This window comes from Salmo salar, chromosome 19, assembly GCF_965601325.2.
Source record: "Salmo salar chromosome 19, fSalSal1, whole genome shotgun sequence".
Lineage (NCBI taxonomy): Eukaryota > Metazoa > Chordata > Actinopteri > Salmoniformes > Salmonidae > Salmo > Salmo salar.
This window is the reverse complement of record NC_138309.1, coordinates 64,995,431-65,016,586: the sequence shown is the minus strand read 5'-3', so window position 1 is coordinate 65,016,586 and position 21,156 is coordinate 64,995,431. Positions and strand designations below refer to the sequence as shown.

Sequence of the window (21,156 nt, the reverse complement as noted above, 5' to 3'; positions counted from 1 at the left end):
GCCCTTTCGAGCCCCCTGTGCCGCTAACCCCCTAGGCCTTGGGTTTCTGCCCCTCTCAGCCCTTTCCCAGGGCCTCTGGCTGATTCACAGCTCCTTACAGAGGAATGAGAGAGATCAGCATTGCCCAGTCCACCATGTAACCATGATCTACATCTTAATCTGAGAAATAAGAACCCAGATATGGTCTAACGCGGTTTAGACACTAAAGATAGCCACCTCCAAAAGAATCGCAGACAACATTATATTGTCACCACAGAACGACATCAACTTTATATGTGTTATGTATACGAGACGCCCAGGTTTATGATTAAACGGATAAACTTTATTTTACAGCATGAGGCTTGGTGACACGTGCGTCCCAAACGTTCCTGTTTAGGAGGCACGTGAAAAAAGTGTAGGTTTGCCTCTCTCTCGCTCTCTCTCTCATTAACATTTTAATCATTTAGCAGATGCTCTTATCCAGAGAGACGTACAGTAAATGCATTCATCTTAAGATGGCTAGGTGGGACAACCAGATATCACAGTCAGTGTAAGCACATTTTCCTTAATAAAGTAGCTATTAAGTGCGAGTGAAAGGCAATCTTTTAAGATGCTCTTTGAAGAGGTAGGGTTTCAGATGTTTTCAGAAGATGGGCTTGGACTCTGCTGTTCTAGCTTCAAGGGGAAGCTGGTTCCACCATTGGGGTGCCAGGACAGGGAAGAGCTTGAACTGGGCTGAGCGGGCAGCAAACCCCTGCAACTTATCCAGAACGATGCAGCCCACCTGGTCTTCAACCTTCCGAAGTTCTACCATATCACCCCGCTACTTCTCACACTCCACTGGCTTCCAGTCGAAGCTCACATCCACTACAAGACCATGGTAGTTGCCTATTCAAAAGAATACTAACACACAACCATGAGGCTAAGCATCTCCTAATTGAAATGTACAACTATTACTTCCCATTGCAAAAAAAGTTTAAATGCAGCAAGTTATTTTCAAAGAGATGGATAACAGCAAGCACCCTGCAATAAAAAAAAAACAGTTCCACTCACCAAATTATGATAATTTGAAACTCAACTTGTTGAAAGTTATTCTTGAAAAGGGAGAAGCTAACAAATTGGCAACAATTTCCTCTTCAATAACACCTGCTGCAGCCACTGCAAACCTAGCCTACTAGACCGTGGATAAACTGGAAAACTACTGCTCGCTATTGCGCAATGACCTGTTGGCCTTTGAGAAGGCAAAAGTTTCCATACGTTTTTTGGTAGCCAATGGCTGACTTAGCTAGCTAGATTTATCTCCCCAGAGACCACTAAAGAAAAATGCTGATTGGATCTTTTTTTCTCTTCAGTGTTAACCCTTTCCAACAAAAACTGAATAGATTAAATCAGAACATCAGTGAAAATAATAATGCAATTAGAAGTATTATTATAGGAGGCACTCAATGTTCCCCACTGTGTTTGGGTTAGTAATAATTTGTAGAGTGGCTCTATTTTCCCCCAGCATTCAGCACTTCATCATTCTTAATGTCTAAAGACTCCATATGTTCTTCTGAAATATGAACACAGAAATACTGGATATTTCAAACTTCTTATGGTGATGATTTGACAACATTACAATCATGGTCTTGAATTGGACTCTTTTTTTTTATTTTTTATTTTTTTATTTTTTTTTCTGGTCTCAGCCATGGCTTGGTCTCGGACCCTTTGTCTCCCTCCTGGTCTCGGTCTTGACTCGTTCTCACCCCCTCCGGTCTTGGTCTTGACTCGGACTCGATTTGCTCCGGTCTTTGTCTTGAATCGGTCCCGCTTTAGCTGGTCTCGAACACAAAACTGGCGGAGAGCCTCCATGACACAGAGAAGAGCAGTCTCGGTTGAGTGACCCGTCTTGAAGCCTGACAGGTTATGGTCAAGATTGTTCTGAGAGAAATAGCGAGAGAGTTAGTCAGAGACAGCACGCTCAAGTGTTTTGGAAAGAAAAGATAGAAGGGATACTGGTCTGTAATTTTTGATCTCAGAGGAGTCGAGTGTTGATTTCTTGAGGAGAAGATTGACTCTGGCAATTTTGAAGTCCGAGGGGAAGCAGTCAATGGTCAGCGATAAGTTGATGAGGAATGGGAGAAGGTATCCATAGATGGTCTTGAGAAGGGAGGAGGGAATGAGGTTGAGTGGGCAGGTTGTTGGGGGGCCAGACCTCACTAGACGCATGATTTTATCTGGAGAGAGAGGGGAGAAAGAGGTCAAGGCGTAGGGTAGTTCTATGTGAGTGGGACCAGTGGACTCAGTAGGCTGATTTAATGAGTGGCTGTTGTCAACCTTCTTTTCAAAGTGGTTGACAAAGTCGTCCGCAGAGAGGGAGCAGGGAGGGGGTGGAAGATTAAGGAGTGAGGAGAAGGTAGAAAATAGTTTCCTAGGGTTAGAGGCAGAAGCCTGAAATTTAGAGTGATAGAAAGTGCCTTTAGCAGTGCATACAGAGGAGGAGAAGGTAGAGAGGAGAGTGGAAGGATGACCATTTTTCGCTCAGCTGCCTGTAAGCTCGCAGTAAGTCACTAAGCCAAGGAGCAGAATAGAATAGATCTGTCTTTTGGCTGTCTTTTAATTCTCCCAGGACACCTCCCTCATACAAACGCATAAGGCTGGGAGTAGCTGGGAGTAAAGTAGGATCAGATTCCCCACACTGCCCTGTCAGAGACCTTTTCTCTAACCTTCAACGATAACTGCCACCTCTATCTGCCTGTAGGTGCTGAATCTCTTCCTGGCCTTGCTGCTCAGCTCATTCAGTGGAGACAACCTGTCCAGTGATGACGACGGTGAGATGAACAACCTCCAGATTGCCATCGGCAGGATCAACTGGGGCATCGACTGGGTAAAATCCTTTGTCCGCCACATGGTCCTGCAGCTACTGGGCAAAAAGGCCACCGGGGACAAGGAAGGGGGTGAGGGGATCGAAGGAAACCCCGAAAAGGAGACCTTTGCACTAAACCACTTAGACACGTGCCAGGATTCCAAAATGGCCGACGGGATGACCAACTGTGTGGACGGGCTTCAGGCAGACGGCGAGATGAGCCTCAATGTGCCCATTGCCCAGGGGGAGCCGGACTTTGAGGACGATGATGATGATGACAGTGGGTCTTTTACATCAGATGAAGAAAATGGACATGGTGATCACATAAAGGTACAGTATGATGGCAAACTGAAGATGATAATTGTACTCTGCTTTATCTATGAACTAATAATTATCAGTTAATAAACTACTTATAAACCCTTCATAAATCTTTTAAGTATACCATGTAAAGTGTTACCTGGATATTTAAGCAAACAAGTACAAGAATCAGGACAAATCTCACTTGGTGGTTCTCTTCAATCCGAGTTCACAATCCTACATGAGTTAGATTTCTCCTCTCTCTCCTATCCTGAACTTGTGGCTGACATTTTGTCTCAGCCACTCAGTCTCTCTCCTCCCCATCCATAGTTGTTTGGTGCAGTGGGTGACGAGTCCTCGGTGTGCAGCACGGTGGACTATGTACCTGAACCAGAGCCTGTGGAAGAGGAGGAAGAGGAGGAGCCAGAGCCAGAGGAACCAGAAGCTTGCTTCACTGATGGTACACAGGAAATAGTGTCCCCTGCTTAAATAGATCTGGGTTGGGTTTCCTGATTTTCATGGTCTTTACAATGTATTGTTACTAAATTACAAAAATGCAACGCTAATATCAAGTGTTTGATGTATAATTTACTTTTCGAAATATCTGTAAACTTTGTCCCATGTCACACACGTTGGCACATCAGCATTCACAGAGAGAGAGTTACTATATTCTATTTTATGTAAGGTGGGACCAAAGAGTTTGGAGTCACGTCTTAATAATGTCAGTAAAGTGATTGCTATGATTCGTCACATCTTTTATTTGCGGGATTGTCCAACTCGCTCAGCACTTGGCTAGACTGTAGGCTATGCTACACAGACAGCACCTCAGGGGCAAGTGAAACAGTCCAAATGAAGCATACAAAAACACTATGTTGGCATTTCTCTCTCTCTCTCTCTCTCTCTTTCTCTCTCTCTCTTTCTCTCTTCAGGCTGTATCGCGCGATGGCCGTGTCTGACATTTGACGTCTCTCAGGGCAGAGGCAAGAAGTGGTGGAACCTCCGCAGGACCTGTTTCACCATCGTGGAACACGACTACTTTGAGACCTTCATAGTCTTCATGATCCTCCTAAGCAGTGGAGCTCTGGTGAGTGAGTCCCTGGTCGTTGACCTATTTATAGTTGATACTCCATTACCGAGCTATTCGACTTTTGTCCTGATGACCTTGGCTCACCTGAAAAATAAATGTATTCAAAGTGTACTTCATAGTTATATTATTATTTTTGTATTATATTTATAACATTCTCTGGGAAGGCCACTAGTTATATTGAGATCCATTTTCTTTGGCTCACTTCTGATAGGCTTTTGAGGATATTTACATTGAGAGGCGAAGAACTATCAAAATCATCCTGGAGTATGCAGACAAAGTCTTCACCTATGTCTTTATCATTGAGATGCTCTTGAAATGGGTGGCGTACGGCTTCAAGACCTACTTCACCAACGCTTGGTGTTGGCTGGACTTCCTAATTGTGGATGTAAGTTTCCGTTGAATTGTTTTTGGAGTGATATTTACACAGAATGAAACGTGGGTTAAGCAATGTTACAACTATTATCACTGTTGTGGGCAAGCTCAATAATACATGAACGTGAAAATCAAGGAAGACATTGAAATGTGTGTTACCTTGTATTCTCCGCAAGTAATTGATAATTGTGTTATCCTGCTTGGCAGAAAATACAAGACCTTCAATTTGTAAAGTTTTCTTCATTCGTACAAGCATATAACGAGATGCTGGGTGACTACAATGACGTTACAATCCTGCCTCAGGTTTCCTTAGTCACTTTAGGAGCTAACTGGATGGGCTACTCTGAACTTGGACCAATCAAGTCTCTTAGAACACTCAGGGCTCTAAGGCCACTTCGAGCCCTGTCAAGATTTGAGGGAATGAGGGTGAGTAACTGTTTCAAACCTATCAGTACATACTCACTTAAATATCCACGCAGACACAGAAAGACAGATCAACAGACACACTGACAGAAATGCTGATACAGACAATCCTAAACGCATACACACAGTGACACATCTCTGACAGTGACATCTTGTGACAGAGTTGACTGTGGTTAGCTATGACTATTGCGATGGAGGTGATGTAAGTGATCATGACTGACTGTTAGGATGTAGGTGGTGTTAGTGGTCATCACTGACTATTGTGACGGAGGTGACTATTGTGACAAGTGTATTGTCATGACTGACTATTGTGACAGAGGTGATGTTAGTGGTCATGACTGACTATTTTGACTGCAGGGAGCATGACTTACTATTGGGCGGTGGTGACTGCAGTGGTCATGGCTGACTATTGTAATGGAGGTGACTTTAATGGTTTTGACTGCACTGTGTCCTGTCTATGGGAGGAAGGTGGTGGTAAACGCTCTTGTCGGCGCCATCCCCTCCATCTTCAACGTGCTGCTGGTGTGCCTCATCTTCTGGCTCATCTTCAGCATCATGGGGGTCAACCTGTTTGCCGGAAAGTTCTACCGCTGCATCAACACCACCACGGAGGAGCTGTTCCCCATCACCGAGGTCAACAACAGGAGCGACTGCCTTGCACTGCAGCACGCCACCCAGGAAGCCCGCTGGATCAACGTCAAAGTCAACTACGACAACGTGGGCTTGGGCTACCTCTCTCTGCTGCAAGTGGTGAGGGCCAGGGTTTCTGAGATGCATGGGTGCTGTGCGCTGGTTCTCAAGCTGTGACCCAATCCTCCTCCTGGAGAGCTACCCTTCCTCCTTCAGGCTTTTGCTCCAACCCTGCTCTAGCACACCTGATTCGACTAATTAGCTGCTCACCAGGAACTCGATTAACTGAATCAAGTGTGTAACAACAGGTTTGGAGCAAATGCCTGCATACCCAGTAGCTCTGAAGGAAGAGACTTGGTCACCCCCTGGTCTACTAAAGTATTTAATATTGTTTCCTTCTCTGAGGGTGTTGGTGTACTCAAAAATATCTGAAAAAAAGTGCCCTGTCTCTCTACAGGCCACATTTAAAGGCTGGATGGACATCATGTATGCTGCAGTGGACTCTCGAGAAGTATGTACTTATAGAAATATAAGATACTGTAATATAAACATTTGGTTTGGGGAGCAGTTATTACCACAGAATACAAAAGTCATAGCTTTAATGAGTAAGCCATTGAAAAATGTGTATACATTCTTTATAAATGATCATAAATGTGATTAATGCTTGTGAATTGTAACGCTTCAAAATGCTTTTATTAAAAGTGTATAGTTATATACAGTTAGTCAGATATGATTCATACTTATTCAGGAAAGTCATTTTAAAGTGTTACCGGACACATTGGTGGTAGTCGAATTGTTGTAAGTAATGAGGGTTTTTGTTTGACGAGCGACACTATTTATGGTCCCCTAGGTGGAGGAGCAGCCCTCGTATGAGATCAACCTCTACATGTACATCTACTTTGTCATCTTCATCATCTTCGGCTCCTTCTTCACCCTCAATCTTTTCATTGGTGTTATTATTGACAATTTCAACCAGCAAAAGAAAAAGATAAGCACCTTCTCTTTTTTTTTGTTACTAGTAAATAAAGTGACTAATAGATGATGGATATGTAGTTGGATATAGAAATCCCCAACAACTGGATGAGTCACCATTTTGTAAAGGTTTGGAATATGATCCAACCATTATGTAGAAATGATGTTGAATATAATAATAAACTACGTTCATATTATGTGAATAAATGCAACAGGCCGTGTACGTCTCTGGAGGAATCGAGTCAAGGTAGCAAGCCTTACACCACCTCTCAGTATGACAATAATGAACATGTCTAACTTGCACCGTTATGCAATTATTAAGAGACTAGATACAAATAGCTTGTGCTTGCCTCATGAATGCTAGAACATCAGAGATGTCAATGTGGTACCCAAGCATATGCTATGTGTATAGTGTAAATAACAACTACCAATAGACCTACTAAATTATATGCGTGTAGATAATCAAATTATTACTCTGTAAAGCGAGGAATGCATTTACTCAATTCAACTTATACAATTTATTAGTCACAAAAGAATTAACTCAATTACAGTGGACATTAATAAAATGATATACAGTGCATTCCCCTTGACTTTTTCCACGTTGTTACTTTAGAGCCTTACTCTAAAATGTATTAAATAGTTTCTCTTCATCAATCTACACACAATAGCCCACAATGACAAAGCAAAAAAGTTTGACATTTTTGCAAATGTATTAAAAATAAACATTTACTGTACATAAGTATTCAGACCCTTTACCGTAAATTCCGGACTATAAGCCGCAACTTTTTTCCCAGGCTTTGAACCTCGCGGCTTAAACAATGACGCGGCTAATATATGGATTTTACCCGCTTTCAATTTTCTTTTCTCCAAAAAAACACATTCTGTGACGTGCTCAGTTTTTTGGCGGCATGAAGCTTTCATTAGACCAAATAAATTGCCAAACGGGTTACGGTCAAACAACTTTTTTGTTTACTGTTTAGATTAAATTGAGCGCTCTCAAACTTCCCATCATTCTGATTACGGTAGTCATTTTGTCATCCTCATCATGGCAAAGACACGGAGAAATGCATATGATGCAGCTTTCAAGTTGAAGGCGATTGATCTGGCTGTTGGAAAAGGAAATAGAGCTGCTGCACGGGAGCTTGGTCTTAATGAGTCGATGATAAGACGTTGGAAACAGCAGCGTGAGGAATTGACTCAGTGCAAAAAGATAACTAAAGCTTACTGCTATTTTTTGTTACAAGCCGTGTTTCGTTAAAGCCTATTTATTTTTGTTACAAGCCGTGTTTCGTTAAAGCCTGTGTAAAGTTCATTTGTTTCAATGTACCGGTAGGCACCTGCGGCTTATAGACATGTGCGGCTTATTTATGTTCAAAAAAAAAAAAAAAATTCAATTCAGTGGGTGCGGCTTATATTCAGGTGCGCTTAATAGTCCGGAAATTATGGTACTCACTACTTTATTGAAGCACCTTTGGCAGAGATTGCAGCCTCAAGTCTTCTTGGGTATGATGCTACAAGCTTGACACATCTGTATTTGGGGAGTTTCTCCCATTCTTCTCTGCAGATTTTCTCAAGCTCTGTCAGGTTGGATGGGGAGCGTCGCTGCACAGCTATTTTCTCTCCAGAGATGTTTGATCGGGTTCAAGTTCGGGCTCTTGCTGGGCCACTCATGGACATTCAGACACTTGTCCCGAAGCCACTCCTGTGTTGTCTTGGCTATGTGCTTAGGGTCGTTGTCCTGTTGGAAGGTGAACCTTCACCCCAGTCGACGGTCCTGAGCGCTCTGGAGTAGGTTTTCATCAAGGATCTCTTTGCTCCATTCATCTTTCCCTCGATCCTGACTAGTCGCCCAGTCCTTGCCGCTGAAAAACATCGGCACAGCATGATGCTGCCACCACCATCCTTCACCGTAGGGATGATGCCAGGTTTCCTCCAGACGTGACCCTTGGCATTCAAGCCAAGGAGTTCAATATTGGTTTCATCAGACAGGGGAATCTTGTTTCTCATGGTCTGAGAGTCTGTAGGTGCCTTTTGGCAAGCTCCAAGCGGGCTGTCATGTGCCTTTTACTGAGTGCTGCAGAAATGGTTGTCTGTCTGGAAGTTTCCCCCATCTCCACAGAGGAATTCTGGAGCTCTGTCAGAGTGACCATCGGGTTCTTGGTCACCTACATGACCAACGCCCTTATCCCCCGATTGCTCAGTTTGGCCGGGCAGCCAGCTCTAGGAAGAGTGTTGGTGGTTCCAAACTTCTTCCATTTAAGAATGATGGGGGCCACTGTGTTCTTGGCGACCTTCAAATGCTGCAGAAATGTTTTGGTACCCTTACCTAGATCTGTGGCTCGACACAATCCTGTCTTGGAGCTTTACAGACAATTCCTTCGACCTCATGGCTTGGTTTTTGCTCTGATGTGCACTGTCAACTGTGGGACCTTATATAGACAGATGTGTGCCTTTCCAAATCATGTCCAATCAATTGAATTTACCACAGGTGGACTCCAATCAAGTTGTAGAAACATCTCAAGGATGATCAATGGAAACAGGATGCACCTGAGCTCAATTTCAAGTATCATTGCAAAGGGTCTGAATACTTATGTAAATAAGGTATTTCTGTTTTTTATTTTTAATAAATGTGCTAAAATGTCAAACTGTTTTTGCTTTGTCATTATGGGGTATTATTTGATGAGGATTTTAGAATAAGGCTGTAATGTAACAAAATGTTGAAAAAGTCAAAGGGTCTGAATGCACTGTATACTGTCCAGATACTCTTCGAGAGAACTATTTTAAAAGTCAAAAAATGTATGTACCAATCGCAGATTGACTACAAATCAGAAATCGAGATTGAATATGTACAGTTTTAATTCATCTTGATATATACCTACAGTGGGGGGAAAAGTATTTGATCCCCTGCTGATTTTGTACGTTTGCCCACTTACAAATACATGATCAGTCTATAATTTTAATGGTAGGTTTATTTGAACAGTGAGAGACAGAATAACAACAAAAAAAATCCAGAAAAACGCATGTCAAAAATGTTATAAAATGATTTGCATTTTAATGAGGGAAATAAGTATTTGACCCCTCTGCAAAACATGACTTAGTACTTGGTGGCAAAACCCTTGTTGGCAATCAGAGGTCAGACGTTTCTTGTAGTTGGCCACCAGGTTTGCACACATCTCAGGAGGGATTTTGTCCCACTCCTCCTTGCAGATCTTCTCCAAGTCATTAAGGTTTCGAGGCTGACGTTTGGCAACTCGAACCTTCAGCTCCCTCCACAGATTTTCTATGGGATTAAGGTCTGGAGACTGGCTAGGCCACTCCAGGACCTTAATGTGCTTCTTCTTGAGCCACTCCTTTGTTGCCTTGGCCGTGTGTTTTGGGTCATTGTCATGCTGGAATACCCATCCACGACCCATTTTCAATGCCCTGGCTGAGGGAAGGATGTTCTCACCCAAGATTTGACGGTACATGGCCCCGTCCATCGTCCCTTTGATGCGGTGAAGTTGTCCTGTCCCCTTAGCAGAAAAACACCCCCAAAGCATAATGTTTCCACCTCCATGTTTGACGGTGGAGATGGTGTTCTTGGGGTAATAGGCAGCATTCCTCCTCCTCCTCCAAACACGGCGAGTTGAGTTGATGCCAAAGAGCTCCATTTTGGTCTCATCTGACCACAACACTGTCACCAGTTGTCCTCTGAATCATTCAGATGTTCATTGGCAAACTTTAGACGGGTATGTATATGTATTCTTGAGCAGGGGGACCTTGCGGGCGCTGCAGGATTTCAGTCCTTCACGGCGTAGTGTGTTACCAATTGTTTTCTTGGTGACTATGGTCCCAGCTGCCTTGAGATCATTGACAAGATCCTCCCATGTAGTTCTGGGCTAATTCCTCACCGTTCTCATGATCATTGCAACCCCACGAGGTGAGATCTTGCATGGAGCCCCAGGCCGAGGGATATTGACAGTTCTTTTGTGTTTCTTCCATTTGCAAATAATCGCACCAAATGTTGTCACCTTCTCACCAAGCTGCTTGGCGATGGTCTTGTAGCCCATTCCAGCCTTGTGTAGGTCTACAATATTGTCCCCGACATCCTTGGTCTTGGCCATGGTGGAGAGTTTGGAATCTGATTGATTGCTTCTGTGGACAGGTGTCTTTTTTACAGGTAACAAGCTGCGGTTAGGAGCACTCCCTTTAAGAGGGTGCTCCTAATCTCAGCTCGTTACCTGTATAAAAGACACCTGGGAGCCAGAAATCTTTCTGATTGAGAAAGGGTCAAATACTTATTTCCCTCATTAAAATGCAAATCAATTTCTAACATTTTTGACATGCGTTTTTTCTGGATATTTTTGTTGTTATTCTGTCTCTCACTGTTCAAATAAACCTACCATTAAAATGATAGACTGATCCTTTCTTTATCAGTGGGCAAACGTACAAAATCAGCAGGGGATCAAATACTTTCCCCCCCTCTGTATATACATGTAAATGCCCAGAATAATTGTTGATTTGATTTTGATCCTGCACTTTGGTGACGACATCTTTATGACAGAGGAGCAGAAGAAATATCATGAAGCCATGAAGAAACTTGGCTCAAAGAAGCCAGTGAAGCCTATCCCAAGGCCTACGGTATGCAACACATAAATGGCATTCGGTTATAGCCACACTCTTATGCTACTCTCTAGTATTAAGATTCATTACATCTTTCTAATCCAAGACTAAATTTACTCTACATAAGCACCTTCAATAAATAAATTGCTGATTATAGGGATTACATAATTTGATCAATGCTCTTTTGTGTTGAAAGTGCATTTTTTATGTATAGAATTTCAATGTCAATCTTTCGACCAGTGATTGTGTGATACATTTCATATACAAGTAATAATTCAATTATGTTATGGGACTAGAGTCTGCAAGTCCTGCTCTGAGTATACCACATACACAGTGACATTAAAATGCGTGACTTTGCCATGACATCATCATTGACCCATCTTAACCTGTTCTACACAACATTGGCTTTAACACACCTAATGAAATTTGTGTTTGTCTCCCTCGCTCTCTCTTTCATGTGACCCTCGGGCCCCTACAGAACATGATTCAAGGCGCTGTGTTTGACTTCATCACTCAGCAGTTCTTTGACATCTTCATCATGGTCCTCATCTGCCTCAACATGGTCACCATGATGGTGGAGACGGACGACCAAAGTGCGGAGAAGGAAAACGTCCTTTACAAGATCAACCTGGCCTTCATCGTCGTTTTCACCGGCGAGTGTCTGCTCAAGATGTTTGCCCTTCGCCATTACTTCTTCACCATCGGATGGAATATTTTTGATTTTGTCGTGGTCATCCTGTCCGTCGCGGGTATGTACCTCAAGATTCTTTACACTGTAGACCTTATTGTATACTGTACATAGGATAAGTCATAGACAAGTTATAACAGGGTTGGGGTCAATTCCATTTAAAATCAAGTTAATTCAGAAAGTAAACCAAATTCCAATTGAAAAATGTCACACTGAAAAGCATTGAAGATTAGTTATTTCGACAGTAGATGGAGAGGTGTGATTGGTCATTAACCATTGTTTATCTAATTTCCCTTCAGGTATAATGCTGTCGGACATCATAGAGAAGTACTTTGTGTCACCCACCTTGTTCAGGGTCATCAGGCTGGCTAGGATAGGCAGGGTCCTGCGTCTCATCAAAGGTGCCAAGGGCATTCGGACGCTGTTATTTGCGTTGATGATGTCACTCCCTGCCCTGTTCAACATCGGCCTCCTGCTCTTCCTCATCATGTTCATCTTCTCCATATTCGGCATGTCCAACTTTGCCTATGTCAAAAAACAGGCGGGCATCGACGACATCTTCAATTTCCAGACGTTCGGCAGCAGTATTATCTGCCTGTTTGAGATCACCACCTCTGCGGGTTGGGATGGTCTTCTGCTGCCAATTCTAAACAGCGGTCCTCCAGACTGCGACCCAGACATTGAGAACCCGGGCTCGGACGTTCGGGGCAACTGCGGCAACCCAGGCATGGGTATCATGTTCTTCTGCAGTTACATCATCATGTCCTTCCTGGTGGTGGTCAACATGTACATCGCCATCATCCTGGAGAACTTCAACACGGCCCAAGAGGAGAGCGGGGACCTGCTGTGCGAGGATGACTTTGTGATGTTCGACGAGACCTGGGAGAAGTTCGACCTTGAGGGCACGCAGTTCATCGAATACGCCAAGCTGTCAGAGTTTTGTGACACCCTGCAGGAACCCCTGCGTATCGCCAAGCCCAACCGGATCAAGCTGATCTCGATGGACCTTCCCCTGGTCACGGGCGATAAGATTCACTGCCTGGACATCCTGCTGGCCGTCACCCAGGAGGTGCTGGGCGAAGGGGTGGAGATGACGGCCATGAAGGTGAGCATCGAGGCCAAGTTCAACATGAACAACCCCACGACAGACTCCTATGAGCCCATCACCACCACGCTGCGGCGCAAGGAGGAGGAGGCAGCAGCCGTGATCATCCAGCGGGCTTACCGCAAGCACCTGCTCAAGCGCTCCATCCTGCATGCCTCCTTCATGCGCCGCTCCAAGAGGCAGATAAGGCGGGAGCAGAACGAGGAGCCCCCGGAGAGAGAGGGACTTCTGGTGCGAAAGATGAACGTGCTCTATGGGAGCGACTTGGACCTTGCCGCAGAGATGGAATTGGCTGGGTTGCGAGCACAACCCATATCGGTCCCTCTGGTGTCCAATCGGCCATCGGACCTCCCCAAGCAAACACAGACCACCAGGCCTGAGCCTGGCAGACCACTCCTCTTGGTGGTCCCCGTTGAGGTCACCAGTGAGGTGGTGTTACGCTCAGCCCCTGTGACGTCTGATCCGCCATTGGACCTCCCCGAGCAAACACAACCATCAGGGTCGGAGCCCACAGGGCTGGAACCTACCTGGCCGGAGCCTGCTGGGCCAAACCTCTTGGTGGTCCCCGTAGAGGTCACCCCCTATTTGTGTAGCCGTGAGTCAATAGACAACCTGCGAGAGTCGATTGTATAACAAAAAGCACTTGAGGGAATTCACCATGGTCTTCCTACTGTATTTTTCACCGATCTAGCGAGTAATTTTATGTGTTGGGAGTGTCGCCAATATAGTTGAGGCTTCCACATAGCACTACTATGAAGTGATTACAAGTAGCTGATGGATTAGGTATAATAATTAAAGTCAAGTTTATTGATCGTAATAGGGGGTCTCGTTTTCTATTTTTGTAAGGCCATTTCTAGAATTGATCTATATTTGACCACTGGACTGTTAACTCTGTATTCTATTTTATACCTACAAACAATTCACAATCTCACAAAATATAAAAGGTTTGATAATCAGTATCCATACATTTCCCATAGGATTTGGGCATGTTTTTGACAGTAAACTTTACCCACATCTAATTGTTTTGAAGGAATGCCTAAATGCCTTTATTGCCATAAAAGCAGTGAGCAACATTTCATACTCAGATCATGCCTTATTTTGACATTTTGGAATCACCTTATTTTTGGGGGAAAATCACCCAGATTCACCTGTGCCTACTCCAGTATGTCAAAGTGGAATTATGGTTTTCATTTTTTTTTTTTTACAAATGAATTAAAAATGAAAAGCTGAAATGTCTTCAGTCAATAAGTATTCAACTTCTTCATTATGGCAAGCCTAAATACGTTCAGGAGTAAAAATGTGTCAAAAGTCATAAAATATGTTGCATGGACTGTGTGCAATAATAGTTTTTAACAGGATTTTTTGGATGACTACCCCATCTCTGTACCCAACACATACAAGTATCTGTAAGGTCCCTCAGTCGAGCAGTGAATTTCAAACACAGATTCAACCACGAAGACCAGGGAGGTTTTCCAATACCTTGCAAAGAAGGGCACCTATTGGTAGATGGGTAATTTAAAAAAAAAAACAGACATTGAATATCCTTTTGGGCATGATGAAGATTTTAATTCCACTTTGGATGGTGTATCAATACACGGGGGCGGCAGCGTAGCCTAGTGGTTAGAGCGTTGGACTAGTAACCGAAAGGTTGCAAGATCGAATCCCTGAGCTGACAAGGTACAAAATCTGTCATTCTGCCCCTGAACAAGGCAGTTAACCCACTGTTCCTAGGCCGTCATTGAAAATAAGAATTTGTTCTTAACTGACTTGCCTAGTTAAATAAAGGTAAAAAATATATATATTACAAAAATACCCCCAATCACTACAGATACAGGTGTCCTTCCTAACCACTCTGGGATTTCACCATAAGGCCAATGGTGACTTTAAAACAGTCAGAGTTTAATGGCTGTGATAGTTTTCTCCTGAGGGTGGATTAACAACATTGTAGTTACTCCACAATACTAACCTAATTGACAGAGTGAAGAGAAGAAAGCCTTTACAGAGTACAAATATTCCAAGACATGCATCCTTTTAGCAACAAGGCACAAAAGTAGTACTAAAACAATTGTGGCAAAGCAATTCACATGTTGTCATGAATACAAAGTGTTATGTTTGGGGCAAAAACTGAGTACCACTCCATATTTTCAAGCATAGTGGTGGCTGCATCATGTTTATGGGTATCCTTGTAATCATTAAGGACTGGAGAGTTTTTCAGGATGAAAAAGAAATGGAATGGAGCTAAGCACCAGCCAAATCCTAGAGGAAAACCTGGTTGTCTGCTTTCCACCAGGCACTGGGGGATTAATTCACCTTTCAGCAGGACAATAAGTCCAAATCTACACTGGAGTTGCTTACCAAGAAGACACTGAATGTTTCTGAGTGGCCGAATTACAGTTTTGACTTAAATCTGCTTCAAAATCTATGGCAAGACCTGAAAATTGTTTTCCAGCAGTCATCAACAACCAATTTGACAGAACTTGAAGAATTTTGAAAAGAATAACGGGAAAATGTTGCACAATTCATGTGTGCAAAGCTCTTAGAACCTTACCCAGAAAGACTCACAGCTGTAATCGCTGCCAAAAGGGGATTCTAACATGCATTGACTCGGCGTTGAATACTTATCTTATCAAGATGTTTTATTTCTTATATTTTTTTACAAATGTTAGCATTTTTCTTTCACTTTGACATTAGAGTATTTTGTGTAGATCATTGACAAATTACAATTAAATCCATTCTAATCCCCCATTGTAACAACAAAATGTGGAAAAAGTCAAGGGGTGTGAATACTTTCTGAATGCACTGTGTGTCCCTCCAGTTCATGTTCAAGCAGTTTACCGTGTGACTGCCAGAGGCACCCCGTCTCAAGGCCCCTCAGAGCTGGCTGCATCACTGTGTCTAACAGGTCTAGTGCTAATCATCTATTTCACAGTCCGGTATTGACCATTTAGTTACTTAGAAATGTCTTAATTAAAGTAAGTATAAATGAATTGAAATGGTAAGTACCAGTTTCAACCGGGATGTAACACAAATTATCCAAAATATTATATTTCTTGATTTTGTCTCTTCAGCTGTTTAGTGTCATCGCCAAAATATATTTACGTACTGGGGTGGGTATCGGTTGGTTTACAAGGGAATAATTGTCAACTGAATCTGTAATGTTTACATGAGCCTTATGTGATACAACAGTGTACTGTTACTGGATGTCTGTCTGAAATGTCTCTGATGAGTGAGCCAATATAATTCTATGTTACAGGTGGTATGGATGTAGTTCATAATATGAGTGTGAGATCATGTGCAGTTTGTTTTATTGAGTTAATCAAAATGTACATTTTATTGACTAGACCATTGACTAGGACCAGCCTTGTAATCTTACCGGCACAATCGAGTCGTAGAACTATTCACATAGCGCCTGATTCAAAGTTGGCTCAATTGAGCACCTGCATAAGTCCTTCGTCTATTACTATGCCTGCCTGATGACTGTATATTCTTTATTTAACTACGGTCAAGGGACTATTGAATGGTATAATTGTTTTGCACTTCGGTCCCACTTTATTTAGTTAGTCCTCTATAGATGGTCTATATGTTCCAACTATCAGCAAAAGTTTCAACTTCAAGTCTGTTGACATGCAACAATTTTCTGAGGTTTGGGTTAGGTTTAGGATTTAAGTTAGGGTCAGGGTTAGGTATAGGGTTAAATTTAGGTTAAGGGTAAGGGCTAGGTTAGGGTTAGTGGATATTGTTTGAACAATTTGTTGATAGTTCACAGCAGGCAAATTCTGTCTACTGGGTTAGTTGAACGTCCATTTGCCATCAATATGGGATTATCCAAATAAACTGTTACTGGCTCCTCTCCACATATTGCTAGATGCCACATGCCTTATCACACATTTTCTCATGAGCAAGACTGCGTATCAAACACCTACCTACCTGCAGAATTTGTCTGAATACCAACACATGGGTGATGTGTGTCATTTTGTACAAGCTTATATGAAAGCTAACTCGCCCCCTTAGTGGGAAAACGTGTATTTAGAATATTAGCAAATTTATTGAAAATGAAATACAGAAATATATAATTTACATAAGTATTCACACCCCTGAGTCAGTATTTGTAGAAGCACCTTTGGCAGTGATTACAGCTGTGAGTCTTTCTGGGTAAGCCTCTAAGAGCTTCCCACACCTGGGCTTGAAGAATTTTCTAAGTTCTTCAAGCGCTGTCAAATTGGTTGTTGATCATTGCTAAACAACCATTTTCAGGTCTTGCAATAGAATTTCAAGTAGATTTAAGTCAAAACTGTAACTCGGCCACTCAGGAACATTCACTGTCTTCTTGGTTAGCAACTCCACAGTGGATTTGTCCTTGTGTTTTAGGTTATTGTCCTGCTGAATGGTGGATTAATCTCCCAGTGTCTGGTGGAAAGCAGATTGAACCATGTTTTCCTCTGGGATTTTGCCTATGCTTAGCTCCATTCTGTTTCTTTTATATCTTGAAACACTGCCCAGTCCCTAACAATTACAAGGATACCCATAACATGATGCAGCCACCACTATGCTTGAAAATATGGAGAGTAGTAGACAGTAATGTGTTGTATTGGATTTGTCCAGAACATAACACTTTGTATTCAGGACAAAAAGTGAATTACTTTGCTACATGTTTTGCAGTATTACTTCAGTGCCTTGTTGCAGACAGGATTCATGTTTTGTAATATTTGTATTCTGTACCGGCTTCCTTCTCTTCACTCTGTCAATTAGGTTAGTATTGTGGAGTAACTACGGTGTTGTTGATCCACCCTCAGTTTTCTCCTATCACAGCCATTAAACTCTAACTGTTTTAAAGTCACCATTGGCCTTATGGTGAAATCCCTGAGTGTTGTCCTTCCTCACCGGTATCTGAGTTAGGAACGATGCCTAGGGTTGCCAACTTTCTCACTACCAAATAAGGGACAAAAGGTTGCGTGCCAGTGCACGGTGCCACAGGGGTATGGTGTTGTGTGAATGAATGAATGAATATACAGTGTATATTCTTATTCAATCTGGAAGGCAAAACATTTGTATATTCCATTTAGCCTATAGCTTTACTAAAACTGTATCATTATGTAAACGTATGTGAATAAACCTCAAAATAAATGATCAAAGAAATCACAATTTGGACCTTTTTATAGTGACAAAAAATAAAATAAATTCAAATGCAAAAGAGGAAAAGAGGGGCATGAGTCACTCACCAAGTCTACATATTTTTTGCTGCTCTTGACTGATTCAAGCAGTCCTTTCTCCTCTTGCATAGCCAGAGAGAAGTCATTACATGACAAGTCAGTCACAGTTCACAGATATTTGAAGTTCATTTTTGATCAGCTCTGTGCTACATCGGTTTCTTGAGTCTGACCATTTACTGGTCATCAGACAGAAAATCCTCTCTACAAAGGCACACTGAGGACAAATGAGACAATCCTGAACATGTTGATCAAGTTGGCTTTCCCTAGGTTTTGGAAAACTGCCACCTTCTTCTCACTGGTGGATTTTGTGGTATCCTGTCTAGCTTTCTGTATTTCCTCCCGGCTAGCACAAAACTCTTCATAGAGTTGGTCCATACTGACTGTCTCTGTCATTTTGAGGGCAACCACCAGCTGCTCCAGGTCAGTGAAGGAGAGCTCCTCATAGGCCGATCAGTTTCACCATTACATTTTCTGGTGAGAAATCAAGCCACTTGTCAATGTATGTAATGACAGTGTCATAGAACTTCAAAGTCCTGTTGCTGCTTGGACCTTTGTGCTGACAATTGTTTGTCCATCAGCTGCTTGGTCTGGTAACAGAAAAAAACTGTCCTGTTTCAGCTGAAGCATCTTAAATGTTGAACTTTTGGACATCTGTGATGCAGAGCGTTGTTTCCTCCAGCTTTTTTACGAGTTGGTCAAAAACACACCCCACTTTGTGGAAAAAGCACATAAATCTCAGCAGCTTCCATTTTTTCTAAATACTCAAAAATACTATTCAGTGCCACAGGACAGGTCTCCCTAACGGACCCGAAGTATGATGGAAGAGCTGGCCAGCTTTGCTGGAGACGATCGACAGCTGGATGAAGAGAGGCCATCGTGTGCAAACATGTCTCAGAATTTCACGCCACTCAACGTCAACGAAGGCAACAAAAAAAAATGCACGCAGTTCCTCTCTTCGGGAAGCAGATACTGATAAGTGGCTGCAGATCTGTAAAACAATTGTCTCAATATCCACTGACAGCTGATCGCAGGCGTGCTTGCAGGCATTATGAGCAATGTGAGCTGGGTAATTAGCTTTCAGAATGCGATTGCTGGCACTGCTCAATAACTGGTAAACGGAGAGGTGTTTTCCAATTGTCAGTTTCCTCAGTAGACGTCTCGAAGAATGCACCGATATTGCTGGCACCTTTAGCTAGCGTGGCCTTGTGCATTTCTGTGGATGCATGCTGAGTTAGGTCATTCTCCCCTTCATGGCCAATTGAGAATTCCCGACGCATAAAGTACAGAAAGCTTTCGTCGAGTCAGCACTGGCGGGCTTAACCCACGTCTTTTTTTAGCTTCACATTGTTTGTTTTTCTATTTTGCATGTTTATCCTTATTTCCTTGATATGCCAAACCGACCGAACAATAAAAGAAATGACTTTGCAGGAATTGGCGTGTTTACACTATACTGCGATGGATGAATATACGGGACAAATCAATTTAGCCCAATATAAGGGACATCCCGGCTAATACGGGACAGTTGGCAACCCTAACGATGCCTTTATCTTTGTTGTGACTGGGTGTTTTGATACACCATCCAAAGGGTTAATTAATAACTTCACCATGCTCAAAAGGATATTCAATTACTGATTTTTAATGTGTATTACCCGTCTACCAATAGGTGCAATAATTTGCGACGCATTGGAAAAACTCCCTGGTCTTTGTGGTTGAATCTGTGTTTGAAATTCACTGCTCGACTGAGGGACCTTACAACTATATGTATGTGATGTGTAGGCTTGCCATAACATATGAGATGAATATTTATTGACTTTACAGCTTTCAATTGTTTTCCAGAATTTATAAAAATTAATATAAAAATATAATACAAGAAAAAAACATTCCACTTTGACATGATGGTATATTTTTTGTTAGCCAAAAAATCTCTATTTAATCAAATCTAAATTCAGGGTGTAACACAACAAAATGTGGAAAAAGTCAGCAGGACAATAACCTAAAACACAAGGCCAAATATACACTGGAGTTGCTTACCAAGACAACATTGAATGTTCACTTATTGGCTTAAATCTCTGCCAAGACTGGAAAATGGCTGTCTAGCAATGATCAACAACCACCTTGACAGAGCATGAATAATTTTAAAAGGAATAATGGGAAAATATTGTACAATCCATGTGTGCAAAACTCTTCCAGACATACCCAGAAATACACACAGCTGTAATCACTGCCAAAGGCGAGTCTAACATGTATTTACTCAGGGGTGTGAATACATATCTAAATTAGATATTTCTGTATTTAATTTTCAATAAATTTGCTAACATTTCTAAAAACATGTTTTCACTTTTGTCATTATGGGGTACTTTGTGTAGAAAAAAAATTCTAATCCATTTTGAATTCAGGCTGTAGCACAAACAAATGTGGAATAAGTCAAGGGGTATGAATAATTTCTGAAGGCACTGTAACTGATAGCATGGGACGTGGACTTAAGTTAACATTAGTCTGGAAGTCTGAACACAAACTTTGATTTTGGAGTGAACTGTCCCTTAAGTCTGTACTCATGTTGTAATGATAGCTGCACTTACTGTTGTGTAAGTCGTAATTTAATGAAACAAATACTTGGAAAATTTATGAAATAAGCACTTTTGAAGTGTTAAGGTTTTTTCTGTGCTAGAGTGTAGGAAGTTTTAGACAGTGTCTCTCGTTCTAAACTACTTGGAAGGAAGTGGAGCACCTTTGTGTGTGTTCAACTGCTTTAAACGTCATCCCTGAAATGAATGTAACAGCTGCCAGACCTTAACATATTTCTTAAATACTTCTTGTTAAGGGTCTCTTTTTCTTATGAAGAAACTGCAGTTATGGCAGTAATTCCTATTACAAATAATAGAGACCTGCAGTGGTGGTATCTGAGATGATATGTCATCGCTGCAATACTTAAATTGTTTGACAGCT

The 21,156-nt window shown here is 42.2% G+C and overlaps 1 protein-coding gene across 1 annotated transcript in view; it reads left to right on the top strand.

Moving 5' to 3' along the window:
* scn4aa (sodium channel, voltage-gated, type IV, alpha, a) overlaps positions 1-14,232 on the top strand; it is a 40,992-nt gene extending 26,760 nt beyond the window's left edge. Inside the window, exons 16-26 of the mRNA XM_082965886.1 lie at positions 2,720-3,154; positions 3,452-3,581; positions 4,051-4,205; positions 4,420-4,593; positions 4,884-5,006; positions 5,472-5,753; positions 6,091-6,144; positions 6,484-6,621; positions 11,124-11,225; positions 11,686-11,956; positions 12,195-14,232. Coding sequence (XP_082822012.1) covers positions 2,720-3,154; positions 3,452-3,581; positions 4,051-4,205; positions 4,420-4,593; positions 4,884-5,006; positions 5,472-5,753; positions 6,091-6,144; positions 6,484-6,621; positions 11,124-11,225; positions 11,686-11,956; positions 12,195-13,633 — 3,303 coding nt within the window. The 3' untranslated portion in view covers positions 13,634-14,232. The remainder of the gene's footprint in view (positions 1-2,719; positions 3,155-3,451; positions 3,582-4,050; positions 4,206-4,419; positions 4,594-4,883; positions 5,007-5,471; positions 5,754-6,090; positions 6,145-6,483; positions 6,622-11,123; positions 11,226-11,685; positions 11,957-12,194) is intronic.
* The last annotated feature ends 6,924 nt before the right edge of the window (positions 14,233-21,156 follow it).